The 18,673-nt window shown below is 41.1% G+C and overlaps 1 protein-coding gene across 1 annotated transcript in view; it reads right to left on the bottom strand.

Moving 5' to 3' along the window:
- Positions 1-11,716, bottom strand: part of LOC147891345 (uncharacterized) — a 49,618-nt gene extending 37,902 nt beyond the window's left edge. The window contains exons 1-5 of the mRNA XM_087389948.1: positions 11,616-11,716; positions 11,355-11,566; positions 11,079-11,176; positions 10,852-10,977; positions 200-256 (exon numbers count right to left, since the gene is read on the bottom strand). Coding sequence (XP_087246074.1) covers positions 200-256; positions 10,852-10,977; positions 11,079-11,176; positions 11,355-11,505 — 432 coding nt within the window. The 5' untranslated portion in view covers positions 11,506-11,566; positions 11,616-11,716. The remainder of the gene's footprint in view (positions 1-199; positions 257-10,851; positions 10,978-11,078; positions 11,177-11,354; positions 11,567-11,615) is intronic.
- Positions 11,717-18,673: the final 6,957 nt, after the last annotated feature.

Here is an 18,673-nt window from a genome sequence, read left to right on the forward strand (position 1 = left end):
CAATCAAGATTCAGATGATTACATGGACAGAATCTTTAAGTTCAATCCAACTATTTGAAAACGGAAAGAAACAAATATGTCCAACATTGGAACTGAAAGTAACTCTTAGCCAATCATAAGTTCACAAGGACTGCAGGTGAGCTTTCAGCGTTGCTAGACGTTCCACAGCAGCAGTTTTATTAAAAAAAAGGAGTATCACCTTTTTCTCTTGCTTCCGTCTTTCTTTCTCAAAAGCAGACTTCAACTCGCCCAACACCTGTAAGCCATTTCATGAAAACAGCACCTCTAAACCAATTTGGAGTCCCAAAACGAATATATATATAGCTTCCTAAAAGTAGAATATATCCCAATCTTACAAATTAAAATTTTCATAAAACAAGGCGAGAACAAAGGAAAGAAGGGAGTTTATAAGCGACTTTAAACAAAATCATATGTAAATGAGAAAAAATAAAAATTTACAAATAACTTAGTAAGCAAAGCTATATATACCTTTGTAAGACTAGAATAAGTCCAATCATACAAATTTAGAATTTTTTGTTGTTCTAAAGATCAAAAATCTACAAAGAAAAAAAAGAGAAAATGAAAGAGAAGAAAAAAGAGGTAAACAAAAACTTTTATGAAAAGCAAAAGGAAGACATACTTAGCAAGCAAAGCAACACTTACTTAGTAAGCAAAGCTATGCTTATGTTCTCATCGGTACCCAAGCATAAGCTGCCATCTGGGTATAAAAAGATTCTAGAATCTCTTGGGTAAACCCAATGCTTACTAAGCTTTGAAATCCCAACCCCAAAAAGAAAGGAACAAAGCACAAAAGAACTGGAAATGAGAGAGAGAGAGAGAGAGAGAGAGAGAGAGGGTTACATTTCCACAATACTCCAAGAAAAAATAGTAACAACCACCATTGCTAACACAAGGGGAATGAAACACCAACGAATATCATTATTTTTTAATTAGTTAGTTATTTATTTCTTTATTTTAAATTCAAACATAGTAATAAATAATCAAATAAGGGAGTGAGAAGGAAAATATTGTAGATGACCTCCAAAAATAGAACCAACCTAAGAACTAAAAATAAAACGGGCTTTGAAGCTCCAAATACAACATCGTGCTCGATTACTTACTGAAAAGTTGTGACATTGAACACCTACTATGTTGGAAGGCTCAAATGCACCATTGTTCTCTGGCTGATTCTGCATATAGCATGTGGTCAAACTAGAGGGGAAACATTAGGGAAGAGCTATGGCAAATGCAGAGGATGCTCGCATCATAAAAGAGGAGGTTTTCCATATGTTCATTGCTTGTGCACATGCTATAATAATTTGGAGAATACTATGGATTCAATTGAAAGAGCCCATCAACTGAAAAGCTATAGTGCTTTGGGGATGCTTTCATGGAGTTGCTCTAAGAGCACATGCAATTTGGTCCATCTGGATTGCTAGAAGCAGCTATCAGTTTAATAATGTATGATTGATTAACACTGAAGGATCCGTCATTATGTGCATGATGTGATTTAACAAGAAAAGCAACGGCTAACACCTGAGGTACTAAAGTTTTATGAACCCAGCATGCAAAACTTATGCAGGAGGTGCATTGCTTATGCATATTTCAAATCCTGTGTGCAAACTCATAAAATCATGTGACTTTATGATGCTTCATTATGTGATGTGGATGCCTTTATGTGAATATGCTAAATTCTAAATTATGTGAGAGCTTTAAGTAATAAAACTTCAAGTGGAATGGTTAACATGCTCAAGATTAAGATGCACCACAAACCAAGCACTCACCGCTTCATGATGCCAGATGGCATTGATGGTGGATGTAGCAAGGCAGCCATGGTAGCTACATCTTCTTGGTGGGACAATGTGACAGAAAATATGGTCACCATCAGACATACACTGGCAGCCTGGTAGGCATGCCAGATCAGCATGAACAGTTGATGGGAATGACAATCAAAATATACCTTTGTAAGACTAGAATTGTGGGAGTTAAAGGTCACTGTGCCTTTACCCCGGTTATGTACAATACTCAAACACATATATAAATGAATGAAAAAGAAGATTAGGGTGGTTCTGCACCCACCAAAACTTGTGTGGCTCTCTGTCTCTCTCTCTCCTTCTTCCGTTCTTGCTTCCGTTGAGAGCACTCTCAACTGGTATCAGAGCCCAGGTGATCTAGCTAAGCGTGCGTGAATGCTTGGAAGCTCAGCAGCTCTGTGGGAGGAAGGAGAAGCTCTGTGGGAAGCTTTGTGGGTGACCTTACTTGCATCTGAGTGTGCAGAGACCTTGGAGGAACCTTTGGAAAAGTCACTTTGGCTTTGCGAAGTGGTTTTGAAAGCCTGTTAAGTGGTTTCAAAGAAAAAGTCGTTTTTTGAGCTTTTCCCTCTTCCATTCGATGACAGAGACTCCATATTGACTTGTAGAGGCAACTATTGCTTGCTTTTGGTGTCCACTTCACTTCAGGAGCTTGGAAACACCTGCATTCTTGAATCTGGGAGCATTTCATTGGATTTCTGACTCACTGTGTCAGTTCCTCCGTTTTTTGCCCGAGTGTTGGAACTCAAGTTTGGAGCAACCATTTGCAGATCTGTCAGTTCCAGTGGACTCAGGAGGTCCTAAAACTTCTATGTTGCTCATCATTCGCACTCCGGTGGAGTTTACAAACAGCTCTGTTTCCAAAAACGTTTTTCAGTCCATGTGTTGGACCCAGTGATTGAGACCACGGTTTCCAAAACCGTCTGTCCCATTGCGTTCCAGACGCCCAAAAACCCCTACCTGTCAGTTCTTACGCGATTCAGTGGAGGATTTTCAGAGTTATAGATCTCTGTGTATTCGATTTCGTCTCTCTGTTATGCATTTTTCATTCTAAGGTTTTGAAACCTTAGATTTATGCCACATGGCAGTGGATAAGTGTTGACTCCCATTTCTCACTCATCGGTTGGGATTTTAGAGTTCTGGCAGAAGAGAGATATTTGCAGATTTTCTTGCTGAGTCCGATTATGCAATGGCGCCCATGTTTTAAGGCATCTCAGGTTCTATTTTCAGTAGCGGTCATTACCGTGGGACTATGATTTCTTGAGCATACCTTATGCAGATCACTCTGGTTGCAGTTTGAGCAGTGTGCGCTCATTCGTGGTATGCATTGGGTTGCAGTGGATGATTTATAGGCCATTTGGATGCATTGCGGTCCTTATTGGATGCGCTGATAGGCCCAAATTGCCTTGTGGGATGCTATTTTTATGGACGCTTTGCACATGGATGCTATTTTATGCTGAGGGACAGCTTTGACACATTGCAGGTGATGCACTGATAGTGCTATGCTCTCTTGGATGAGACATTATTGATGCATATGCCAGTGGACGGTGTTTATGCTTGAGTCATTTGGCACTTATTGGCATTTCCTTTTGGGCCAGATTTGCTCATATGGATGCATAGTATATGCACATGAGTCAGATACATCTTTTGATGATTTGAGCTTTGAGTTTTAGTGATATTTCACTCTATTGTGGCATACACATTTGGGTGCACCTGGTATTTGGTGTGATTCTCTCTTGCAGGCACTAGCATTTGGGATTTTGTTTCATTTGCATCATGGCATCCTCTTCCATGTCTGAAAAGGAGTTTTTCAACATTAAAAAGTTTGATGGGACAAACTTTTCTTTGTGGAAAGAACAAATAAGGGATGTGCTTATTCAAAAGAAGCAGATTAAACCCTTGGCAGGGATTGAAGCTAAGCCTGCAAATATGTCTGAGGATGATTGGAATGAGTTGGATGCATTAGCCAAGTCTACTATTAGACTTCATCTTGCAGAGTCAGTTTATTTCACAGTAGTGGAATGAGCAGACTATGGAAGATTTGTGGAAGAAACTGTGTGCCACTTATGAGAAGGAAACTGCCTCTAATAAAGTTTACCTCATGAAGAGGTTGTTTGAGCTGCAGATGAAGGAAGAAGTCTCCATTGCTTCTCACTTGAATGAATTCAATATTATTTTCAGCCAGCTTCAGGCTCAGAAGATGAATTTTGATGCGGAGACTAAGGCAATATTTCTCTTATGTTCATTACCATCCTCATGGGATACCTTCCCTACACCTGTCAGTAACTCTGCACCTGGTGGAGTACTGAAATTTGATGATGTTGTGGGTAGCTTGTTGGCCGAGGAGATTAGACGGAAGTCTATGGATGGCAACAAGCAGGATGCAGCCTTAAATGTGCAAAGGGGCAGATCACAGTTCAGGGGGAAGTCCCAAGAAAGAGGGAAGTCTCGTAGCAAATCCAGGGCACAGAACATTGAGTGTTACCACTGTGGCAAGAAGGGCCATATGAAAAAGGATTACTACAAGCTAAAAAGAGAGCAAAAGGATAAGAAAAAGAATGCAAATTGGGGTGCAAATCAAAAGGAAGAGAGTCCAAGGGAGGACAAAGGAAAAGTGACGATCGAGGAGATCAATGCAGTCACACATGATAGTGACAATGACGTTCTCTTCATGTCTAGTTTATCTGCAGAGTTGCTTACCACTTCAGATGATGCATATTCCCAGGATTGGATTTTGGATTCTGGTGCTTCATTCCATGTTACTCCCCATAGGGAATGGTTCTCCACTTATGATAGTGGAAAGACAGGTTGTGTGCATCTTGGAAATGACTATGCATGTGACATAGCGGGAGCAGGTGACAAAGTTTTCTTTTGCAAATGGGTCTGCATTTGTTTTGAAACATGTGAGACATGTGCCTAAGCTAACCAAGAGTCTTATCTCAGTGGGTCAGCTAGATGATGCTGATTTTCACACCACTTTTGGCTTTCAGAGTTGAAAAATTCAAAAGGGTTCTATGCTTTTAGCTAGGGGTGCCAAGTGTGGGACTTTGTATCCCTTACATGTATCAGGGGTATTTGATCATGTTGTTGCAATAACCGAGCAGCCAAGCACTTCTTTGTGGCATTGCAGGTTGGGGCACATGAGCCAGAATGGAATGAAACTCTTATGCCGTTTAGGTTATGTACCGCATTTGAGTTTCTCTGATTTTGAATTTTGTGAGCACTGTCTCTATGGAAAGCAGACTAAATCAGCCCATAAAAGAAGGGGAAAGAAAGAGTTTGAAAAGCTTGATTTGGTGCATTCAGATGTATGCGGTCCCATGCTTACACGGTCATTAGGCGGGGCTGAATACTATGTGACATTCATTGATGATGCAACTAGGAAAGTGTGGACTTATGCTATAGCTCGGAAGAGTGATGTGTTCCAGGTATTTCAGAAATGGCTGGCCTTGGTTGAGAATCAGTCAGATAGGACGCTTAAATGCCTACGGACTGACAATGGTGGAGAGTATCTCTCTCATGACTTTCAGCATTTCTGTGATACACGTGGGATTAAGAGGGAGCTCACATCCCCTCGTACTCCAGAGCAAAATCCAGTTGCAGAAAAGATGAACCGTACCATTCAAGAAAGGTTGCAATGCATGCTTTCCAATGCAAGTCTTTCTGGTGGTTTTTGGGCTGAGACATGAAGACTGCAGTGCATGTGATCAATAGATCACCTACTAAGAGTTTGGATGGTGGTATTCCTGAAGAGGCATGGAGTGGCAAGAAGCCCTCTTACTCTCATTTGCGTATATTTGGGTGTGAGGCATATGCACATGTGCCAAAAGAGCTTCGAAATAAGCTAGATCCTAAGTCTAGGAAATGCATCTTTCTGGGTTATGGTGAAAGTGGAGAGATGGGCTATCGTCTCTGGGATCCAGAAGCAAAGAAGATCATACGCAGCCATGATGTGGTCTTCAATGAGAAGAAGATGCATAAGGCACCCATGAGGGATGTGGAAATGAGGAGAATCACTTTCCAGGATGTGAATCCACCTGCATATGTTGATAGACAGCAAGCTGTCCATGCACCAAATGTACTCCCACAGGTATACAATCAAGGGTAGATGATGGATCATCTATTGGTGGAAATGATGAGCCAAATGTGGCTGATATGCAGGTGGGACAGCAAACTGAAATGCCATTGAGAAGATCATCTAGAGTGTCTAGACCGCCTGATAGGTTTGTTCCAGGGGTAGACTATGTGATGCTTACTGATTGCGGGGAGCCTTCTTGCTACAGAGAGGCTATGATGTGTGAGGATCAACGCAAGTGGGAGTATGCTATGCAATCAGAGATGAGTTCACTTATGAAGAATAAGACTTGGGACTTGGTTTCTTTGCCACATGGAAAGAAAGCATTGCCATGTAAATGGGTCTACAAAATGAAGGTCACAGGTGATGATGTGCCTAGGTACAAGGCCCGTTTGGTCGCTAAAGGGTTCAAGCAAGAGAAGGGTGTGGACTTGGATGAGATATTCTCTCCGGTTGTGAAGATGACCACACTAAGATGCATGCTTGGACTAGTGGCAGTAGAGGATATGGAGCTTATGCAAATGGATGTCAAGACAGCTTTCTTGCATGGGGATTTGCATGAGGAAATTTACATGGTGCAACCGGAAGGCTTTGAAGAAAAGGGCAAAGAGCATTTAGTTTGCAAGCTAAAGAAGAGTCTCTATGGTCTTAAGCAAGCGCCTAGAGAATGGTATCAGAAGTTTGATGCTTTCATTCGGTCCCAGGATTTTAGGAGGAGTGAAATTGATCATTGCCTCTATACTAAAAGGGCTAAGGATAGTAGCCTGATAATCTTGGCACTATATGTGGATGATATGCTATTGGCTAGCAAGAATACTTATGAGCTAGATGCATTAAAGGCCAAGTTGCATGAGGCCTTTGATATGAAGTATTTGGGACTTGCAGGTCATGTTCTTGGTATGCGCATCACGCGTGATCGGAGTAGAAAACTCCTTTGGCTTTCACAAAAAGAGTATGTTACAAAAGTATTGCAGCGTTTCAATATGGAGGGAGGGAAGGCAGTGAGTACTCCATTGCCTCCATATGTGAAACTGAGTCATACAGATAGTCCCAAATCAGATGAGGAGAGGGCCATGATGGCCAAGGTTCCTTATGCATCAGCAGTTGGGAGTCTTATGTATGCTATGATAGCTACTAGACCAGACATTGCATTTGCAGTGGGAGTTGTAAGCCGGTATATGGCTAATCTAGGAAAGAGGCATTGGGAGGCAGTTAAGTGCATCATGAGGTACATGAAGGGTACCAAGGAGATGTACATTTGCTTTGGTAAAGGAGACATGCGTGTACTTGGGTACACAGATTCAGACTATGCAGGGCATGTGGATAGTAGGAGATCCACTTCTGGTTATGTGTTCACCTTTGCAGGTGGAGCAGCGTCGTGGATGTCTCGCGCACAGAAGTGTGTTGCTTTGTCTACCACAGAGGCTGAGTATGTTGCAGCCACAGAGGGTTGCAAGGAGGCTATATGGCTTGATCGGCTAGTGGGAGATTTGGGAATTCATACAGGTGTACCAACATTGCATAGTGATTCCATGAGGGCTATTCACCTAGCACGGTATCCGGTCTTTCATGCAAAGACCAAACACATTGAGGTCAGGTACCATTTCATCAGGAAGGCACTTGAGGACAAGCACATAGAGCTTGTCAAGGTTCATACAGATGATAACCCTGCAGATATGCTGACGAAGAGTCTACCTAGTCAGCGGTTTGAGTATTGTCGTGTATTGATGGGCATTGGACAGTATGCTCACTGGTTGTTCTCCCTTAAAGGCACATTGTCCTTTAAGTGGGAGGTTGTGGGGGTTAAAGGTCACTGTGCCTTTACCCCGGTTATGTACAATACTCAAACACATATATAAATGAATGAAAAAGAAGATTAGGGTGGTTCTGCACCCACCAAACTTGTGTGGCTCTCTATCTCTCTCTCCTTCTTCCGTTCTTGCTTCCGTTGAGAGCACTCTCAAGAATAAGTCCAATCATACAAATTTAGAATGTTGAGAGCACTCTCAAGAATAAGTCCAATCATACAAATTTAGAATTTTTATTGTTCTAAAGATTAAAAATCTACAAAGAAAATAAAAGAGAAAATGAAAGAGAAGAAAAAACAGGTAAACAAAAACTTTTATGAAAAACAAAAGGAAGACATACTTAGCAAGCAAAGCAACACTTATGTCGTCATCAGTGCCCAAGCATAAGCAGCTATACTGGGTTTCTAAAGACCCACGAAGTCTCTTGGGCAAACCCAGTGCTTACTAAAATACGTCAAATAAACAAAAGAGAATGAAAACAAGAAATAAAGAAGAAAAGAAGCAGGTGACTTAAGCAAAAATAAACAAGCAAGTCAAGAAACAAAAACTTCCAAAAAACTCTCTCTCTCTCTCTCTCTTATTTAAAACATAAAAAGCTAAATGGCCCTTTACGCTTATGTCTCGTTTCTACAAAGAGGCAACAATACATTTCTAACTTAGAAAGCACAAGTATACTCAAACAAACTCTCTTTTGAAACTAAAAGAAAAACGGGCTATTCAGCTTCCCGCTTTTTGTTTTCAGCTTATGTTCAATCATTCTAAACAAACCTAAGGCCGAAACACCATAGATAAAAGACTTCATATCTAAGAATGTGCGAACTTTTTTCATTATTTTCCTTGGATTATACCTCTTGTGTACTAGTAAAGTGATCAAATTACTACATTGAGTGATAAAAGATCCTTAGTTGTACAAAGGCGGGAAAATCTATGGAATTGGGAAGAAATGACTCCATATTTTGCCAAATCAGAAATGTTTGAGTCAATGTGAGGCATTTTTATAATGTGTAAACCACTATATTCAGGTTGTTCACGTTTATCGTATATATCAACCTCTAATCCTATGGTAGATTGAGAAAGTCTAAGATCTAAGAAAACACAAGAATCCCTCTTGAAGTGCAGTTCAGTTCACAAGAGTCACGAGGATAGATTCCTTCTCCAAAAGCTCTAGCGTCTTTGTACATAAAGTCTTGAAAGTTAGGAACATTTGGTACAAATAAATCATCTATAAAACGCCTAACTTGACTAAGGTTATGAAAAATGATAGGGCAGGTATTGATAGAAATAAGACATTGCATAAACTCAAATTCATAAGTGAAAAGATAAAAGTTTGCTAAAAAGATGGCACAATTAGTGCCCATGGGGATTCCTATAACTTGTTGAAACAAAGAATCACCTATTGTGATGTAAAGATTATCTAAAAGAAAATCTATCCAAGAGCGAACATCTTCTACAGTTACTGCCTTTGTGTATCTTTTCTTTTTAGAACCTATGTCATGATCTTTATTTTTTAGCCACAAAAAGTCAAAGCATAAGGCTGTTTTCTCAACTTTTAGCACTTTACATCTATCTTTGTCAAATCTCAGCTTGAAAACTTCAGCCACAAGCTTTTTAATTCTAAACTTCAGGTCTTCCAACTCAATCTTTGTGTAAAGCGTGGTAAAATCATAGGTTTGAAGGAGAATAGGAGACTCGTTTTCCTGAATGCTTCGAGAGGAATTAAAAAATTTTACAACAGGAATCACTCCTAAAGAGTCATATAAAATCTAGCTTGAGTTCGAGGGGACAATCAAAAGGCCATTCCATGTCTTCCAACCTCCAGGACTGATATTCTGACGCAGTCAAGGACAATGGGCACAGCATCAGCTTGGGTGCTATATTAGCTCCCTGTTATGCATGGAGTTGACAGTCTTGACCTGACATATGTAGCTGCCAAAACCAAGAAGCCATAGTGTCTAATTCTTTTCAAGAGGTGGCGATCAGCTGACTTGGCTGATAGTGTGTCCCCACCAATCCGGCAGTGGGGTCTGATTAACACCAACTGTTTCTGCAGGCAACATTTTTCTTTCTAAACGAATAGTTCTAAGCAAAAAACTTTTGGGAAGGCACCTGCTAGAACAATGCATCGTTGATAATAGGAAAAAGTTTCACAATATAAGCAGGCCAGTAAGATAGACGACATGAATGGCTGGTATAGTATCCCACAAGACTCATTAACTGAGGCATTGCAGCTCAGAAAGTGGGCTTTTATGGTGAATGAAAAGCAGAGATCTTCATTTTCCTCCACATCAGTAAACTAGTGGGGACCTTCACACAGCATACAATTGTGCGGTATCACCACACATAGAGCTGATTTGTTCATGCATGCCTCCCGGCTGAGGGTTTATAGATGTCACATTTCAGATATTTGGGCGGCAAGATGGCCGTGAGTATACCAAAGGCCTAAAGCATACTCAAGGTTGTCAAAATCAGGCAGCAACAAAAAACATATAGGTGACTGAATCTCAAACTCATTTTCTGTCTGGAGAATTTTACATTCTCTACTTTGGACAGCTAAGCCCAAACACACAAGCCAGGGCTCAGATTTTATTGATATAATTTGCAGCTCTGAATCTCTTGCTTCTACAGAGCTTGTGACAGCTCAGCTCACAAATTAGGGCAGCAGTGTTGGAGTGAACACAATCCAGGTTTAAACATTTCTCATGTCCTCCAGATTGGTTTCATCCCAAGTTTCCCCTTTAAAATGCACATTCAAATACAGAACACAGTTCCGCACCATCCCCAAGTAAAAACATACATCAATCGATCTAGCCCAAAAGAACATGTTCGATCCAGCCCAAAAGAACATGTTCGATCCCAAACTCAATAGGATACATGTTCGATGCATGATAAAGGCATGCCGTCTCTTCCTTTTGCCACAAAAAAAAAAGCCCTCTTTGTTTTTTGCCCGAAAAAAATGCCCTCTTCCATGCATTAGTCGAAAACCTTTTGACATGGATTGCACATCCCCGTTCTCGGGATACCCATAACAAAGTAAGGGTCACTTTCTATTTCAGCATGTTTTTACTGGCATGCTGAGTTTTTAACAGATTCTTGGAAGCGGCTTTTGAGAAAGCTAGCAGTTTTGACTAAGATGTATTAGAAATCGGACAGGTCAAACCTTTGTTGTGTCTGCAGCTGTTTTCAAATATTCATCCAATAAATAATTTCGCCGTGCTCGGTTGATTATCTTATCATCCACATCGGTGACATTCATGACATAGAAAACATGGTAGTTGAAGTAACCCTGATGAGTGCCAAAAAGCCAACCGTCAATGTTTTCATTCATTCAATTGCGCATATAACCATTAGCGTTTATAAAACTTCCAAAAGAGACAGCCCATTTACCTCGAGTACTCTGCGTATGATATCAAAAGTTAAGTAGTTGCGTGCGTGACCAACATGGGATGTGTCATAAACAGTTGGGCCACAGATGTACCAGGTAACTGCAGAAAATACAGCTCTTGCATCATTGTTGACATTGCCACGTGGCAAAGTTTCCACTAATTACCGCTAACAGGTCGGCAATGAAAGAGCAAATGAAGGCAACATCCTGTGCTACAAACAACAAAAAAATAAAATCTTCGCTCCATGTAAATAAGCCACAGAAAATTGGAAACGCACTTCGGCGGGAACCATCACTGGTGAAAAAAGCCTTCTTTGAGCCGCATAAGGAGTTATTCAATCGGAGGCCACGGCCAGAGGGTGGAGGGGGGGTCCAAGCACGAATCAATTCTTTACTGTCGGGAGCTGCGGGAGCTGATCCATTATCCATGGATTGCAGTGAAGATCAGTCTCTCACACTGTATCTCTTGAGGCTGTGAAGATCGATCTCTCTCTCTGCAGTGCAGATCAACTGCAGGGCTGTGAAGATCACTCTACTACTGTCTCTCGCTCCCTTCCTTGTTTGGTGAGGATTGTGCAGATGGTGCCGGGGCATTTGCGACTCCTCCTTGGGATTAATTATCTTAATATTTTTATTAGGCCCCTCCTCCCCCCCCAAACTAAGATAAGCTTATTTCCATCAATTTCTGAAACTAAATGCACATTTTGACGAAGCATAAAGACCTACAACTTAAACGATGAGGGGGGCGGGGGGTGGGGGGCAGAAAGGAGTGAATTAACCTATGCAGATTAGTGGCTTCGTTGAGAAGCCACCGCCCTGCACCATCAAGAAGGTTCTACAACGAGTTTAAAAGGAGGAAGGGGGGTAGGTAGAATGCAGGGAGCGAAGGGGGCTGTAAAAGCTTCCCAAACAAGCAAGAAAACGAAGGGAGAGGAGTGGGAGAAGTAAGAGAGGAGGAGGGAGGGAGAAGGGGGCAGGACGGAGGGAGGGAGGGAGGAGAAGAGGAAGGGGAAGGGGCTGAAGGAGAAGAGTGGGGTTAAGGGAGGAGGAAAGCGGAAAGAGGGCTAAGGGACGAGGTAGAGAGGGAGAGGAAGCTAGAGGAGGGAGAGAAGGAGGAAGGAGGATAGAGGAGGGAAGGAGGCAAGGAGGAGGGGAGGAGGGAAGGACTTTAGTAGGGAAGGGAGCGAAGGAGACACGGAGCAGGGAAGGGAGCAAAGGAGGAAGGAAATGAAGCAGGGAAGGGATGATTAATTAATAGGTTTTAGATTGGTTAATTCGCGAATGCAGGGGAAGGGTAGATTAATTAATAGGTTTTAGGATATGTGTTTTAATTCCCCATCTTAATGTTTTGCCACCTTGTACGTCGTATGAAAATATCACTTATTTGTATTTGTGTATGGTGAGTGTGGGTGGGGGTTAGCCTGAGGTACACGTGTTTAATTAAATTAAGGTTTTTAACACTAAGGTTAACGGTTGAATGTAGAAGAGTGAGAGTCCAATTGATGTGCCTATTCAAGCAGCAACAAGAGTTGGTGGGAAGTAGCCAAAGTTGGTGGAGGAAGCAAAGTAGCCAGAGTTTGTAGAGGAAGGAGATGCACCTAGTCGAAGGCTAGGGTAGGAACCGGTGGTGGTAGAGTATGAGTCAAAAACCATCAGTAGCACGATCCCGCGTGTGCCTGAGTTTATCCCTTTGATTACTTTTGCTCGCATTGGAATACACATTGGTTGACGTGTCTTACATGCCTGTGTAGGGCCTACTAGTTGAGGTGTCTTATGGGCCTGTAAAGGGCCAGTGACAATGTATTTAGCTTTATATCTAATGGCAGGGTCTCTTGGACTAATACCTTTTTTGTAATGAGGCTGCTTTGAAGCCCACATATGTAATGCAACTTTTGGGTAATGCAATGGTTTTTGAATTTTGTTTGCAAAATTAGATGTTGTTTACAATTTGTTTCGATGGAATTGGTGTTATAAATCCCAAGTTAAAACTTTTAATAACATGTAGGAAACCAAGTAGGGTTAGCACACTATTATAAGTAGGAAACCTAGGTGGAAAGGATACCTATATCATACCTTTATGATGATTGACTTTAATTGAATTTCTGACTTTCATAGTTCAATCATGATATGGGATTACCACACTATAATTAGGAAACATGGGTGGAAAGAATACCTATATGATACCTAAACGATGATTGACTATAATCGAATTTCTCACTTTCGTAGTTCAATCATGATACCTATATGATGATTGACTATAATTTAATTTCTCTCTTTTGTATTTTGTGTTCATTTGGGTGGTTGCCAATTGCCTTGTGGCCTAGCCTCCTTGTTGTTTGGATTTTGAAATTTCAATTATGACATGTGACTTGCAGGCTGTAGACTAGAGTCCATTGTCTCTATACAATAATCTTTAATGTTACAAAACTATTTTCTAACATTAGTGAAGAGTATAATGCATTCCAAATGGGGTTTTTCCCTTTCGACGAGGACAAAAGAGAAATGAAACTTCAAAAACAAAAAGAAGTACCACATTGGGAAAAATTTCTCGTAGTGCCCTTCAAAAATGATCGACAGCATGTTAATTAAAAGGATGACAAAATGAAATTCTAGGCTACCCTTCAAATTTGAGGCCTGCTGACAAAACTCGTTTGAGGGTAGAGCTTTGATGATGGAGTTAGTCTTCTTCCTTATAACCTAGGACATTGGATTGTAATGCCACTTTCACACAAGAGCATGGGGCAGCTTCCATTACTATCTTGAGACTTGCTACGGCCTTGGTTAGATGGCATCTAGCCCAATGGCTTATGGACATTTAACAACTATCTAGGAGATTTTGAGAATTGTGAGGACATAGCAATGCGAAACAATGGAAGCTACGTCAAATTTACCCTCTACATGATGGCTGTGTCAAAGAGACAAACAATGGACCACAATTTGGGGAGGAATTCGATGACTTCACTGATGCACTTGAAGAGGGGGATAACTTTACAATTGTCATTGGCTTTGAGGAGAACAAGTAAGAAGACCCATACTTTATGTTGCATTGTACCAAACCCAAATATAGTGTGAAAGAAGCATTTAAGGATCATTATGAAACGAGCTATGGGAAGTGGGAAGTAGTGGTTGGAGATATTTGGTATGAAAGGCATCCAAGAAAGGCCATAGATAGAGACTCTTAGATAACAAGCAATACGCCTTTGTCTCCTCTCATTATCAGAGCTATGAAGTTTCAAAAGCAAGTAATTCCTCGAGGAAAGAAGGGCAAAAGTCTCTTCAAATAGATGTAGACACTCATGAGAAAATCATGGGGTGTCATGCAGGCATTGATGATTGATTGTATTGTGAAAGTAGGAATATCATGTTTGAAGCCAAAGGTGGCTATGTGAAAAGCCCCGTATGCTTTCTAAACTTCATGTCCAATCCATTGATGGTGTTACAAATCACATCTATTCCTCCTTTCTACTTTATCCACCTTCACCTTATGGAACACTCTAGGAACTAAGCTATTATTGAGTCTTTGTTTATTGTTTGTCAACTATGCCCCTGTGGAGAGGTTAGACACAAGCCATGTTGTTGCATCGTGGGCATTCTGTAACTTGTCTTGAGGCCATGTTAACTCACCTCAATGAAGAGCTCGCTTAATAATCGAGCCTCATTTGTCATGTTCTCCCTCTCCATGGCTAGTTCCAAAGAAATTCCACAGCCCTTGCAACAAAGTAGAATCCATGGGCTAACTTAAATTGAGAGGAAACGCCATTTGACCACACCAAATGTTGTTTTATTGTTTCCTTTACTTGGGATTTTTGTCTTTGGTTACCAGTTCCCAGTACAATAGAAAAGCATGATGGACAAACAAGGACTAATGTTCTTTGTCATCCAAAATTTAGAAACGCTATGTCTGTTGCACTTTCCTACATCCTTTGAGTCTACTAGAAGGCTGGTATCAAATCATAGAATCCGACAAGTGGTTGTAGGTGATATGCACTAAAATTTATGTTTGCTTGTTGTACCTGTGTGAGTAATCTTTACCAAAATCAATCATAGAGATAATTGTGTCCTTGGGTAAATTAGCAAGGCACATCTTGAATTGGTTGTCTTACCAGCATGCTATGAAATTGTGAAGCACATATTTTGGGATGGATTTTACTATACGATCAATAAGCTCCTGTGGTGGAGTGGTCTTGTATGACAATATCATCTCATCTTGTCTAATCCTACAACATCAGCCATTTCAAATCTCCTCCATTTTACAACAAGAAGGTTGTCTTTCCTAAATTAATTTGGACAGACAAATCACTTTTGCTTTGCACTATCCTTCACACCACACCATGGGAATTTGCAATGAATGCATTCAATTTGGTACCACCTAGAAGCTCCCACATAGAATGTAGCATGCTAAAGTTGCTTGCCCTTGCAACACACAATGAGGATCTAAGTGGTCGACAAATGGGACATTCAGATGTGAGACATGGCCTCTATCTCCATGAACCAATGCTTTAGTAAGACCACATCTTAGGTCATACAAAGCTTGATGGGCTAGGTCAAAGTCTATGTGTGTTTTATAGTACCATAATTCTTATCTTTGAGTCACTTGACATTCCAGATTTTGCATTGCTCAAAGCTCCTCTCCTTGATCCTTATGTCAGGGTTCTTAGCCTTAAATCTCATGTATAGCTCTATCTGCTCATCCAACAAATTATAGAGTACATTGAAAACCTATGTAGCAACATGGTGTCTACAAGATGCAACCACCAACATGGTGGCTTCAACTAGCACAGTGGTGGTTATTATTTCAAGCACTGTGTTAGTGCAAAATAATTCTCTCTCTCTCTCTCTCTCTCTCTCTCTCTCTCTCTCTCTCTCTCTCTCTCTCTCTCTGTGTGCACCTCAATTTCAAAAGACAAGAGCTTAAAAAGTGCTAGCAAGTGGAAGAAAGTGTGTAAAAATATGAAAATGTGTAAAAGTGTTGAAAAAGTGTTCAACATTACTAAAAAGAGCTTTCATAGCTCTCAACCAGGTGGCTTTTACCCACACGTTGATCTCTTTTATAAGAATATCGATGCTCTGCTCTCTCAAATGGCTATACTCAATCATGCATTAGTCTGTAGTTATGTCACATTTAATATGAATGTGCAATTTTACACACCATGTGCCATTACCACATTGTATGAGCCATGTAGCACATTGTATGCTACTAGTATGGTGGTTGTTATTTCAACCACCAGGCTTGCAAAAACACACACACACACACTCTCTCTCTCTCTCTCTCTCTCCCCCACCCCAAATTATTACGCAAGATGCAAATGAAGATTAACCAGCATAATGATTTATGAGGAAAAAGATAGTATTTGACAACATTAGAAGTCAGAATACTAACCTATGTTGTGTCAACCATGTGTATTATACGATCCTCATGTTGCTTGCATCCCCTCCACAACTTACAATGTAGAAACTCTTGTGCTATTGTGCCAAAATAATGTCATTGCAGAGATGACTTCCTCACTTATGTTGTTTTTAATTTCTTTCATTGAGTTGATGCTCACAGGCTTCTCACATCAAGCTACATCACTTCCACTTGATGGCCAGTCACCGGAGTCACGGTGGTCCTTATAATGCACAACATTTTTTGTGTTTGGTTTAGAGGAAAATAACATAGCTAATGTCACTTCTTTGTAGCTATTGCTGATAATAGGATGTGCTTGCAAATTATTATGACAAAGGAGTGTGTCTAAGGAAGTAGAGGAGAACGAATGTGCAAAATTGAGGTTGTGGCCAGCGTGTGGTGGCAGCCAAAATGGTGTGGAGGTAGTAGTTGAAGGTGTCTTCAATTGTGTAAATAGAGAAGGCGAGTGAGGCTGCAAATGTGCATGCATACAATAGTCTCTCTTGGAGTTTGTTGGGGTGCTATTGATGAGGAGGAGAGGCCCTCTGCTCTGTTTGTAGCTATTCCTAGAGTTGGATATTATGTTGCTACCGTTGGTGGAGGACCGCATGTAGCTTCTCTATTTGGTTGGCCTATTGAGTGAGCTGAGTTTTCAAACCATATTATGAGCCTGGACAAGCTCATGCTATTGTCGATCTAGTGTGGCTTGGTGGTGGCGCTGCATGTGACGAGAGCTTCTTCTTCTCTTATAGTTTGGCTTTTAGCTCCTTGACTACCTCCACATTACTAGCTTCCATGACCAACCATTCGGCCTTCTCTTTCTCTAGTGTGGCCTCTGTTCTCTTGAGTTGTTGTTGGTAGTATTCACTTTGTAGCCAGGCATTGTGTGCGGTGAAGGCTTGTTGGGTTGCATACTCTTGTTTTTGAGTCATGATTATCTGAGATATACTCTTGTTGTGGCAGGAGTGAGCTGATAGAATTTGTATGTGCTCTGCATATAGCCACCATGTTGTCTTGGAGGCATTGTTGAATTTATCTACAAAATCCACCACTTTCAGAGGTTCATGTAGCACAGAAACCTGTCACCACCGATTGAAGGACCATGGCATGAATGAGAGGGGCCACTTCTAGGTCCCAGAGCATCTGATAGCTTGCCGCATTTTGGTAATAGAGTCGAAAGTCCTTAGCATTGCATCAGAACTGAGAATGAATTATCACTCCTTACACTTGCTCCAACCACTTTGCTCCAAGGGGTGAAATCTTGTGACTTACATGTTATGTTCTATGTAGTTTATGATATTCTCGGTGTCGGAAAATCGGCACTTCTTTTGAGGCCTAGAGGTGGAATGCTAGGCTAAAGGCTCAGGCTCTTGAGTGGGATGATGTTCCATTTGGGATGGGAGAGGAACTGAAATAGTATGGGAGATGAATGGGGCAGTAGAAGATGGAAATGTGGAGGAAGCCTTGTGGCTTGGGAGAGCATTTACAAGTTCCTTGATGGAGAAGTGATCGACCACACTCATAGAGCACAAGGGATTGTCTGACATAAGTGGAAGAGGGTAGGATTGAGTTTTGAGGGCAAACAAAAGCTTTGGATTTTTGGAAAAATTTTGGCATCACCTCAGTACACTGAAATGTGAGGAGTAGCATAATGGTCCATCTTCTTATATAGGGATCTTTGGAGGGCAAACGAAAGCTTTGGAATTTTTGGAAAATGTTGGCATCACCTCGGTACACTGAAATGTGAGGAGCTATAGAATGGCCTTCTTATATAGGGATCTTGGTAACACAATGGCTCAACATTATTTGTAATGCAGCGACAGGCATTACTAGCATAGTGAGACTGGCATTATAGCACAGTGAGTCAACATTATTATTGCAGTGGGTGGCATTATCCTTAAAGTATTGTTGTCATGTTATGAAGTTGTTGCGTTAGGCTTAAAGCATTAACCAACATTATATAACAATAGGACCATAGGATCTATGTTAGATGTATACTTCACCTATGTGCTGGTGAGTGCATGGGGGAGGTGTGCTGACATTTTGACGATGACGTGTGGACAAAAATGCCATGTTGACTTGGAATGTGATGGGGTGATCTAGGAACCCTATAAATGAAACTTCTGTGGACTTCACAACCCTAGTCACCTATGATGACTTGTGATAAGACGACCTCCTTAGTGTAGACTACAACCAGCAGCGGGGCTGCTT

The sequence above is a fragment of the Dipteris shenzhenensis genome, chromosome 18 (assembly GCF_047967505.1).
Source record: "Dipteris shenzhenensis isolate YYH24624 ecotype China chromosome 18, Dip_SZ_1.0, whole genome shotgun sequence".
NCBI classification, from domain to species: domain Eukaryota; kingdom Viridiplantae; phylum Streptophyta; class Polypodiopsida; order Gleicheniales; family Dipteridaceae; genus Dipteris; species Dipteris shenzhenensis.